The 12,342-nt window shown below is 40.2% G+C and overlaps 1 protein-coding gene across 1 annotated transcript in view; it reads left to right on the plus strand.

The window, feature by feature from the left end:
- The window catches only part of CEP112 (centrosomal protein 112), a 182,915-nt gene that overhangs the window by 76,689 nt on the left and 93,884 nt on the right, over positions 1 to 12,342 (plus strand). The window contains exon 20 of the mRNA XM_075719938.1: positions 5,843 to 6,025. Coding sequence (XP_075576053.1) covers positions 5,843 to 6,025 — 183 coding nt within the window. The remainder of the gene's footprint in view (positions 1 to 5,842; positions 6,026 to 12,342) is intronic.

Consider the following 12,342-nt stretch of genomic DNA (forward strand, 5'->3'; position numbering starts at 1 on the left):
TGAGCACGTTAGCAGAGGCTCTAAATTTTTCATGTCATCAGCAACAAGCTGCATAAATTTCATTTAATAAATTAACCTAGGATGCATAGATGTTTCCTTTGAACCATCCTAACACACAGATGAATGCCACTCGCGCAGAATATCTGAGGAATAGTTTCTTCAATCGTCATCATCAGCTTTTCACTTTATGATATAGCTAAAACTCACAAATGGGAAAAGGATATGAATTTAATCTCCAAGTAAAGAGTGGGTGGAAATCTTCTCACTGTACTAGTGCTATTTACAGAATTGTTAACCAGACAGATGGGTATTTGCACTGTCTCCTTCAGGCATCTAACTTGTGTGTGATTCAGAGTTAAAAGCCTGAGCTCCCTGTATAGTCAACAGAATCAACTTTGGGGGGAGGAGGGAGAGGGGAGACCATTCCAGGAACATGAATTGGTGCCTGCAGTAAATAGCAAGTCAGGCCGCGAACGCCTGTGAAGTCGGTTCTCAGTGTTGAAAGAAGGTCCTTGGATAAACTCTGAATCCCTAAACAAAGACTACGTACAGTAAATTCTGTACCAGAGCCTACTACAAACAGGCATTTGCAGTGGCTCAAGGTATATTCCTTTGAAAGAAGCGTTTCTGTGTGCAGACCACATTGGCTTTACTGGAGCAGGTGGGCTGCGGAGGGGAGCGGGACCTCCTGACGTTCATCACGGCGCTACGTGTGGTTTAATCACAGGGACGCAACTTCATTTCCACTATGTTGGTGATTTAAAAACAAATTTCCTCACAGCAGGAGGATTGGGAAGATAGGAGGATTGAGGTGAGGTTTGTGCTGCCCGCACTGTAAAGGTATTAAAATTCTGGAAGGCCTTTGTAAGTAAAAATTTACAGATCAGCTATATCATTTTATATACATAGTGAGACCGCTCAGGTATATGGTTGTAGCAGGGAGGATAAATTAAACTGCAGCTTGGCTAATAGACCAGCTTGTCTCTTTTTGAGAATTTCTTGCAATTTGTAGTTTGCAGATGAAATGTAGTTATTAGTGGTTGATTGTAAGGTGAAGTATAACAGGAAACACAGTTACGCCAATTAAATTATTGCAGCCTGCAATGAAATAGAGAGTAAAATGCATTCGCTATGCATGTACATTACCCTATACGTATTTGCTACTTCGGTGGTAATACGTGGTTCTGCACTGATGTATTTTCACTGTCCCATTTGCCCTTGGCTCATTACAGCCCTTTTATCTTGGGAGCACTTTGTGTTCCAAATTATAACAAAATCTCAAAAAAATGTGTACTTTTAAAATCCATTTAATTTATCTGCTGCAAAGTAGTTCTGGTATGCTCCCTTGCCTTGCAGTGAAGATTCCTCTTTTCTGCCCAAAGTTATGCTAAGCCAGAGCCCGGCATGATTAATACTCGATCCTCCAGCCTGTTATATCAGATTACTTTTAGAAGCAGTGTATTTGCGGAGATGGGTAATCCCCATATCCTCATGAAACACGCACATTTATTTGTAGGCTTAGGAGGCAGAAAAGGCTAGATTTTACCAGAGCTGTTATTTGGGGATAGATCGTGTGCTGTATGCTGTGCTGGGCAGAGGGTAGGGCTGGTTTTGAGCAGAGTAATGATAGTGAAGACACCTGATTTACAGATGCTCTTAAATGCTTGTAAGATAGAATTGCTGCAGAACAGACGTGCTATATGCACGCTGTACGAGTGCGTTTGGTTCAGTTCTTTGCCATGACATGTGTAACTTCTTGGTGGCTTCTCCAGCCCTCAGAAGTTCAGTTGTGCCAAAATAGCGCTAATAAAATCATCCTGCCATGCAAAACTATATTTTATATAAGTGTTACTTACAACATTTCTGGAATTGTGGACATAAATTTACATGACTTTTCATACTTTGGTGTCAAATATTTATTGTAGCAGCTACATTTTTCAAAGAGGTAGTGAGCTAACTAATTTCCTTTCCCTCCTTTGGGGACTATAAAAAGAATTTCAAAGGCATACTTGTTCTTGAGAACAAGTTGAAATTGTTCTAAAATTGAGAAGCCTAAAGTTAGCGTGTGATGTAAAAGCAAAAACTGGATAGTAGAAGGTCTTGTCTGTAGTAGGGAGTTTAAAAAGGTATTTGCTGACATTGATTATATTACAGGCATTTGGCTTCTGAAAATGTCTTCTGCAATCAGCAGGCTATTTACTGCAGATCTTTCTTCTTCAGATGTACAAACCAGCGCTAACAGCAGCATGATTTCGCTTTAGGTCTTTATTAGATTGTCTCTTGTTTTAGCAGGTTGTTCCAAAGCACCTCCGCCTTCGGGCGCAGTCAGGTCTGCCCGCGCTACGGGCCGTCCTTCGGCAGCAGCGGTGGTTGTCGGTGCCCGCACAGGATGGGCATGGTCTGCATTGCCAGACTGGTTTGGCAGTCTGCGTGCATGTGTGTGTTTATGCTAGTGAATAGCAAAAGATGGTCACCGTTCTTGGATTAATCTAGTTTTAGCTTTTTCTTAAGAGTTTTGTCTTCTCTTTTCTCTTGTCTTCTCTGCAAGAGTAAGCAAATATTGTTAAATTTCAGGTTAAAAGCAGAAATTTAAAAATAAATGGTGTAATTCTGGTGATGGCTTAGTAAATCAGCTGTTGGCTGTTGCCTTGAATATGGTTCTGTCATACTGGTGCGGAAAGAATTAAAAAATAAAGAATTAATCTAAGAGGAGATTGTAAGTTTAAAATGCTTGCGTTACTTGGTAGTAACAGCATTTCACGGTGAGAACAGCTACATTGGGTCAGGCAGTCCTGCTTGTTTGAGTGTCAGGGCCGTGGCTGGAGATAGGAACAGATGCGCAGAGAAGAGAGTAAGAGATTTTCATCTTCGGGCGGGCAAAATGAGGAAACATCTAAGCCACAACGAATACGATCTGATTACGGTAATAGGGCGCACACTATTATTTAATGAATGTTTCTTTTCAGTGTCACCCCTGATTCCCATTGTGAATATGGTGTTGCTTGTCTGTCTGAAATGTATAGCACCTAAAACTGTCTGTCTTCTAGGCACTTATGTGCTGGATTTGCGTGGACTTTTTAATGTAATCTGATGAAGCACTAGGCATCTGGGGGTAGATGCAGAAAGATCTCAACATGGTACAATTTTGGAAGGAGGTGGTTTTGTTATATCGTTCATAAAGGCACTCTCTACCGCAAAGAGGAGACAGAATCCATACTGATTTATGAAGAATTAATATAGTTTTCATGCAGCTTCCTGTGATGAAGTCCTGTTGTTGCTGAAAACCAGCATGGGTTTTTTTCCTTTTGTTGGTATACGTTAATTTTTTTTTTTTTCCTTTTAAAAAAACCCCAACAACAATACAAGAAGGAGAGGGGAGGAGTGGAAGAGAAACCGTAGCGCTTGGCAGCAGTTCTGAGGAGAACAGGAGGTTCAGGGAGTGTTCCCCAGTGCAGTCAAATAGCTACTTGGTCACTTCATGTTATTTGTACAGGAAAGCGCGTTTTGTTGGTCACAAATGTGGGGCGCTTGTTAATATTCATTAGGGAAGGTGGGTTTTCTGGGTCTTTGCACTTGAGGGAAGAAAATGCTCTCGTCCCCATCCTTTCTCTCTTCTCCTGTCTCTCCACCTCTCCTCCCTGCCAGAGATCTCTAAAAAGCAAACCAAAAACACCATGGGGAATACTTTGCTTTAAGCGGTGAGGTTTTTTTTCTTCAACAAATTTGCCTTTTGTAAACCACCTCCCCTCACACTGCCATCCTTTCTCTTCCCACGTGGCAGGCTGGGGGACACCCCTCCTGCATGCAGAAGGTCTGGGTCCCTTTTAGCTCTTTCCACCTCTTAAATTCAAAAATGTTGCGTCTATAATATAAATGCTGTAGGTGAAGAGATTATTAAATAAAACTGTAATTACTTTGGTTGGGTAAACTGGTGGCGTACACATTTATCGTGTAACTGGTTGAAGAAGCAGGACCCATGCCTTGCCCCCTTCCAGCACACATTCCCTGCCTGCTGCCTTTTCTTGTCTTCAGTTAAAAAAGTGAAAACCTAAATAATTGAAGTTCCCCACAAGAAATTGTCTTTCCCCAGACCTTACATGGCGCAACCAATTGAAAATCCAGTAATGAAGAAAAGAAAATGTTTGTATAAAAAGACATCTCTTGTTGACACGATTTCTTTTTAATCAGGTCTGATTTATGAAAAAATGCTAAAAATGTTTTCCCATAACTCAGGCAAAACCTTTAGAGTTGTTTTAGGGAGGAAGACTTCTTTCATTTAGGCACGCTAAGGACACCGATAGGATCTGAAAAGAAACCAGTTTTGTACACAAACCTTGGGCAAAAACCTGACTTAAAGAACTTTGCCTACGGATCCCAGGCCCAGTACAGATAATGTATGCCTCCTGGGCGGTTAACTCCTTCAGGGACTTCAGGCGTCTGTTAATGAGCTCTTTAGTATTATTAAATAATGTAGATATGTTAAACCGTAGAATATTGCATCTGTTCTACTTGCTCCATCTTTGGAAGGACGCTCCCAGCCGCAGCACGGGTGACATTGACATATTTTCCTTTTAAACCGGGAAGATGCTGATCTGTAGTTTGAGAAAATACGTTCTTTTTTACTTCGCTTCAAATTTTAAACCCGAAAGCCACGCAAACAGCTAATATTATTCCGGAATTGAATGCTACAGCTTTAAGATAAGGTGCCGGGGCGCTCTCAGAGCACACACAGCCGGCTCCTCCCGTTGGCTTTTTTTTCTCACGCTGAAAATAACCCACCATATTCATGATAAGGGCATTTTTTTTTTTTTTTTTTCCCCCTCTCCACCCCCGCCCCCCCCCGAAATCCACCAAAACTGAAGAAAAATCCAAGTGACTGTTCTTAGCAGCTGTGTGGCCCGGAGTTCAGTGGGGAAGCGGCTTCCTGCCGTCCCTATTCATCACCTGCTTCAAAGGCAGCCTGGCTGCTCCAGTGTGCAGGCCAGGTAGGGTGCCATTGTGCGCAGGCGGGGAGGATTAGTATCAAAGCTTCGGCAACCAGGCCCTTGGTCTCGGGCTGCCATTCAGTCTAGCGGGGAGAGGCTAAGACTGGCCAAGGTCACAGCATCCAGTGTGGTGCGGACTGGGAAAGGATCCTGAGAATAGAGGGCTTCTTATGAAATCATGGTGCAAGCTTGCGGCACAGCAGGTGCCCTGCTGGAACACATACATCTGTTTATGTTGGGATAGCGTAGCTGACAACGGGATAATAGAGCTTTGTTTTTTATAATTTTCTTTCTTTTTTTATTTCCAAAAAAAAAAAAAAAAAAAAAGACAACTATATACGACAGCGTTGAGGAATATTGAAGGAAGAGCTTTCGCTTTGGAAATCATAAAGAAATCTTTAAAAGACTTAATTGCTGGGGTGGGGGGGTTGTGTGTGTATACTTAAGCGAAGGGTAGAGCAGGCTGCCTATTAACCATTTAGGATCCTCAGCCCTGCTGATGAGCAGCAGCAGGATACGGGGAGACTGTACACAGAATGCGACAATGCTTTTTTTTTTTTTTTTTCCTTTTTTTTTTGGTTTTTTTTTTTTTTTTTTTTTTTTTTTTGGTACGCTCCGACATTTGTACCAACAAATTGGTTAAGGATGCGCTGGATTTGCTCAGTTGTCTCCATTGTTGGAATCATCTGGAGGAATTCTGTCACGCTAACGGTGGCTTTTTAAAAGGTGAGGTAATAGTGACGTAAAAATAAAATTGCCAACTTGATGAAATTAAGGGGAAAATTTAAGCTGTAGACGAGTTGTCATGACGACAAGGATGTTCTATTGATGAACTGTACTCCTCACTGTCCAATCAGATAGTGGAGCTGAAGCTGGAGCATGAACAGGAGAAGACGCACCTATTCCAGCAGCACAACGCAGAGAAGGACTGCCTGGTCCGAGACCATGAACGGGAAATCGAGAAACTGGAAAAACAGCTTCGCGCTGCCATGGCAGAGCACGAGAGTAAAACTCAAGAATGCAGGAAACGAGACGGACAGGTAATGACCAATACTGTTTCAAAGACGTAGGCTTATTAGAAAATGCTAATAATTAGTGTTTCCTGTTTGCCAGCATTGTTGGTGATGCACGCTGTGTGAGCATTTGCGAAACTGGCACATAAACGTGATTTTGGTTTTCGTTTTTCTTTTTTTTTTTTTTTTTTTCCGCTTTCCCCCCTCCCTTCCCACTGCTGAATAGGGCTTTAACTGCAAAAACCACAGGTAGCCAGATTAAAAATCCCATGGTGCGCTATAACTCGGCCTATTTATAATCTTGTCTCATTTTCTTTCATGATGGATTTGTTTAAGAAAAAAAGGTATCTGTTCTTCTCCCCCCCCCCCGCCCTCACACCCACCCCTCCTTTTCTCCTTCCTGGGCAAATCCATATGAATTATATCTGCTTCATTCGTATGCTTTTTTTGTTTTAAATCTCTGCAGGTAACTCACAAATGGCTTTATTTCATTTTGTTCATGTCTTTTTGTTTCAGTTTTGCATTCTAGATTTGCATTGTGTGTTTGGCTACGTATGTGGGATATTTGATAAGATGATGTGGGTTTGGGGTTGCTTACCATCACGTTTATTTTCCTACACACACACACCCCTCCCATCCTCCATCTCTGTGGTCACTGTTGGAAGCCATTTGGCAGAATAACCCCCAGCTGGGGTAGCATTTGACTCTTCAAACTTCTGGATGAAATGCGCACTGTCAGCATGGAAAATGATCTTTATGAGTTTTCAGTTCAAAAAACATCTTACTGCATTTTTTTCAATATATTTTGTAAGGATGGCATGGTGTATTTTCCTAAGAGCCTATATTAAAAAGGCCTGCAATGGCAATATTTAAAAATGTAGGGTGGTTTTGCAGTTTAAAGAGTGTTCAGAAAATAATCTTTACTAATCAGCATTAGAATTACTTATCATGCATGGATTATTTTATACCAAAAGTGGACATTTTGGTAAGGCATCTTTAACGACATATGTTTTCCGCGTACCGCCGCCTTCCCTATGAGATGTAAGACTCTGACATTGAGGCATTTTCGCTTTACTTTCCTGTAGACTCGTAGGCTGTGTCTTTTACCGGCAACCATAATGTAGCTAAGTGAAATTGAATACTTAATTTTTAATTTAAATTTTTTTTGTTACCTTTGTACGACTCGGACTCTATCGAAATCTGGCTTAAGTAAGTCTATTGGAAAACAAATGGTTTGTTGGGGGAGGATGAGGGATATATTGCAGAGCCAGGACGTATTTCTCCATTTCCACCATTATGGTTTTCCAAGGAAAACGAGAGATACTTTTGTGAGAACGCTTGGGAAGAGGATATTCAGGTGGCTTCTGAAAAATTAAACCTTGCCCTTTATTCTCCACTTTATTGTAAGAGTGAACAAAGACTTCAGTTGTTAAAGAGATTGGTTTTTATCTTTGCTTTTTTTTTCTTTGGCCCAAGATAGATGCATCCTAACGAGACAGCTATTTGCGAGTGCCTTTTCAAAGTTGTATCGTCCTCTCACCTGCATTCCTGATGATGTTTGCGTACAAAGGCAGAGCTGTGGCACTCAGGTTAAAAAACAGTTTTAGAATTATGTACAGAATGATTCTCTCTACACGCCAGCGTTCATTACCGTTGTTGTATTGCTTTGTATAACACTGAATACAAAGGTAAAGGGACTGTCTTAAGCGACCTCAGAGAATCCAGGAGGTGTCTTCCAAGTCCATCTCTCTGTTTAGTTCTGTTGTGGGTTGTTTCTGGCAAAGATTGGAGCTCAAAGTTTGGTTGTGCTTTCTATTTGCAATGGAATATATAATGCTACTACATGTGCTATGCAAAAACCTGGAAATTATCGCAGCTATTAGGAAAAGCTGAACAGTCTGAATAGCAAAAACTTTGGCCTTTTTACAGGGCTTTTCTTTGTAGTTTGAATATCCCTGTACAGTCATTTGAACATTGCTGCCATGAGAATGACGTGTAAATCGGGGAAGAAAATGCAGTTGCCTTGGACTAGAAGAGCTGTTGTTTATTTAAATTCTAGTAAGAATCTGTCTGCTTTCAAGGACGCATGGGTTTTTTCCATTTTGGAAAATAAATCATTCTTCGTTCCTTCCTCTCGTCTTTGTATTAGAATTCACTTTTGTCTTTGCAGTGAGCTCAATAGGCAATACTGGTGTTTCTTATGGAATTATGGCACATATTTTAATAAAATTTTAAATCTTTGCATGTGTTTGCTAAAACACATGTTTCTGGACATCTAACATGACTAATGGCCAATGTCCTTTATGAACCATTTGGTGGTCTCTTAAAGATATCACAGTGATTTAATGAGTTTATATAGACACAGCTTTTCAAAAACCTGTTAAAATTGTACCATGTTTGACAGCAGTAATTTTTAGGACTGCTTTATATTGCAGTGAAGGTGCTATGAGACAGGAGAAGAGGCCATTTTGCTTCACTAAATGAAAAGTGGATTTGCTGGGTATTTAAAAAAATTTAAATAATAACTAGTGTTAATCACATATGAGTAGCTTGGTTTGAAGGACCTATCTGTTCAATGTTTGGTGAATGATGTGAAAGCACCGTTATTAAAGGTATTCACTGTTCTTCTTTCTTAAATCCTTTTCCATGTGAAAGTAGCAAATGTTTAAAACACGTATTTCTTACTATATTACTAAAGACAGCTATGATTGAGTACTGCGGAACAATCTATTATGGTGTTACTGAAAAGATTAATTTCTTTTTCACTGCATATCCAAGGTCTCTACTTTCATGTAGGTTTCCAGCTACTATAAAAGACTGTATACAACACTGGTAGATTTTATTCAAATATGAATACATTTATTAATGCTTTACTCAGAACTAAAGTATAAAAATTAAGATTCCAGTGCATTTCTGGATTTTAATTCAATATAAAATGATGTTACTGCTCCTTTGAAATGTAAGTTTAATATATTTTCAGGAAAGGAACTTGATTTAAGTGGATGACCTTTTGTATTGCTGATGAATTTCTGGATAACAATTGCATTCCACTTTAGCTCTTGGATTTATCCATTTCTAGGAGGCTTGCTTTGATTTTTTTTCACCTAGGGTTGTAATGCTTGGGGAGGAGTGAATTGACATGTAGGTCAATAAAAGTCAAAGCAGTACAAAGGCTTTTATACCATGCTGTGTTCTTGTAGTCTTTTAAATCCTATACATTTTCTATGAACTGCCATAATATTGTTATTCTTTAAATAGTAGCTAATAATACAGGAATTTTTTTTTTTTTAAGAAAAAAGGTACTTTTGAGTTACTACATCTATTTAATTTAGATTTTTTAATATATTTGGATTATTTTTTTATAAGCATTTTTAAGCTGTAGTTTCATTGTTCATTCATTCCCAACCTCCCTAAATAATTTTAGTGCATACATTAGTTCACAAAACAGGGAAACTCCCTGGATGATAAGACTTCTTCCTTTTGTTTTAATGAAAACAGCCTTGCCACTGAATTGGCAATTTCCTGAAGCAAGACTTCTGATTACAGAGAATAATACATCTAGTTTGCTTCTGCGAAATAAGATCGCAAGGTTAGGAAATTTTAATAACTGATGCCCGATGGGCTGTGGTGCCAGTTGTACCCTTAGATTTTCCCTCTATCCTGCGAATGTCATTCTCTCCCCAGCATCTGACATGTGCCCTCAACCAGCTCAAAGATTTTCATGTTCCAGCTGCCGTGCAAAGTTGGATCATTTTCGTGCTTGTTCTTTGACCGCTGACCTTCGGGCAAGAAGAAGAACAAAAATGTACCCCTGTAACTTCAAATACGGCACTTTACACTAACGCGAGAGGAAAGAAAGTTTCCGTGAGGAAACTGAATTCTCTTTCCAGGTTCTGTTATGAGATAATTGGCAAGTCCACCGTTTTCATCCATTCGTAATTGGGTCAAGAGTAGCTTGAACGCGGAGGCGTGTTTTGCCAGTATTTGTCACTGATGTCACGGTATTTAATTTTAACATATACTGTTTATGCTCGCAAAAATGAGACTGCTTTAAGAGAAGATCACTGGTGTTTGGGGGTGTCTTAGGGCTCTCGATGAACCATTACTGGTTGGGAAAGGAAAACCTTGAGCAGTTCTGAAGTCAGGCGAACACACCCATTGAGAATGGAAGCTCTTATAAAAAAAGAGCAGGCTGGAGGTGGTGAGAAGAGTTAATAAGGTATTTTCCTGTGGCCGGAGTATCTGTTTCCTTTATCCTCTCTTGCTTTTTGCACTTCCCGTAATCCCCTTGGCCTTTACCATCCCGGTTTGCTTTACCTTCTCAGAAATCAGCCGCTCCTTCCCTGGGGCCCAATGTATAGGGCATCCTTTCACTTCTCTTCTGGCTTCTCCTCTTTGAAAATGTGCTTCTTTGCACTTGCAAACAGTGATCTTTCTGCAACTGTTGCTTTGCACCTGGTTTTGTCTGAATTAATTCCGAGCTGTTTGAGCCTGTTGAGTTAACAATTAAAAAAAACCCAAAAAACCCACAATGATTATTATTTTCATTCCAGCAAATCCTTGGTATATGTTTATGGTTCTGTATAGATAATTACTGTATCAACAAAGTGGGGGGAACAGAAGAGATGTGTCTTGCCTCCATATATGTAGTCAGTCTGAAGTGGTACTGTGCTGATGTGTTTGATGGAGAGCTTTATCAACTATTGACAGAGGAAATACAGAAAAAAAATAATACTATATACTCGTTTAGTGATAGCTAAATAGCCCAACACATGCACAATTTCTGTCTTGTGTGTAAATATTGCTGTAGCAGTAACTTTTTCGTGCTGTACTAATACAGAAGGAATTCGGGAGCATTTGTTTCACAATAGGAGACTTTCTTAAACTTTGATCTGAAAGACCCTATTGTTACCGTACAGGTAAATCACTGAACAAGTCTTCTACTTCATGTAATTGTTCTAATATCTCCAAACACCAGTTTGCACAGAGATATTCTTCTAGTATCCGTGGAAGCAGTTTGCTTGATCGTGTCTGGAGAGTACGGATAGATGTAGCCTGCGAAGCATTCAGATGTTGATGGTGCTACTGAAGTCACTTCTGTATACAATTTTGAGTAAATAAATTCTGTGACTCATTTTTTCTTTGACTTCTTTTTCTTTTCGCAATAGAAGATGTCTTTGGCATGAGAAGAAATGCATTGCTTGCTATGCAGGCTTTCTCTGCAGACAGTCTAAATGATGGAGTTGCAGTCTGAGTATTTGTTTGTTATATTTTACTTGGAGAGTAGCTATTGGGCTGACAGTCAGACTTCTGTAGACAGACAGCCATTCCCTTTTAGCCTTTCCTAAACAAAAGCTTTTGGCTGTATTGCAGCATGTTTAATTTACCACAAATCAACCCAGGATAATGAACGTGACTGTTGATGTAAAATATTTAAGTACCAAATATTTGTTGCAGCACTTGCATGATTTTCCTTGGTTGTTATTCATAGTCTACTGACTCAGGGTTGGGCTGGATCCCATTGATGGGGATCTACTGAAATCAAGGATCTGGTGATGGGTCCTATAGGGACATTCAAACTGGGCTTGAACTAATGGTATTGCTGTGAAGTTGAGAGTTCAGTGAAATGCCCAAAGGCACCAGCTTCCTGGGGAAATACTCAAAATACTATCCCATTTTGGCCTCTGGTTATCAACACAGCTAGTTTCAGCTCTACTTGAGTAAATGCAAAGGAGTTGTGGGAAGAACTTGAGCTGCAGCATAGACATAATGTTTGAGAACAGAGGAAAAAATGAGCCTTTGCTCTAAAACTGAAGCATACGGTTCAGGCTCAGGGTTCCCTCCGTCAAGCAGCCCCATCAAGATGAGGGTCTGGGCCTCTTGTGCACCTTCCCCTTCCCTGCTCAGATGAAGCCACCTTGCCACGTTTGTTGTTTTGCGTCAAGCGCTCTGCTTCTGCTCCCCGCTTCTAAGCTGCTGCTTCTGTTTGAGATGCCTTTCAAAAGACTGTTGAACAAGCTGTAAACATCTGCCACTTCCTCGCTTAATGGAACCATCAAAGTGTTCCCGTGCTGTAGTGGGTGATCATCTATGATCTCTTCCACATTTTTCCTTGACTCTCATTTTTTACGATATGACTGAAATTAGATAGTGAGGAATTCAGCGCAGGAGGTGTGACTTGACTTGCTCCTCTGTCCTTTTGCGCTTCAGGCTGTTCAGCATTTGAAATATTTACTACGGACGTTTTTGGAAGACATACGTAATGGTGCATAAATTATCATTTGCTGATTAAAAATGTTAAGTTAGCTTAGGAGAGAACTGACATTTTGTGCTGTCTACAGTGT

This window comes from Pelecanus crispus, chromosome 12 (assembly GCF_030463565.1).
Source record: "Pelecanus crispus isolate bPelCri1 chromosome 12, bPelCri1.pri, whole genome shotgun sequence".
Lineage (NCBI taxonomy): Eukaryota > Metazoa > Chordata > Aves > Pelecaniformes > Pelecanidae > Pelecanus > Pelecanus crispus.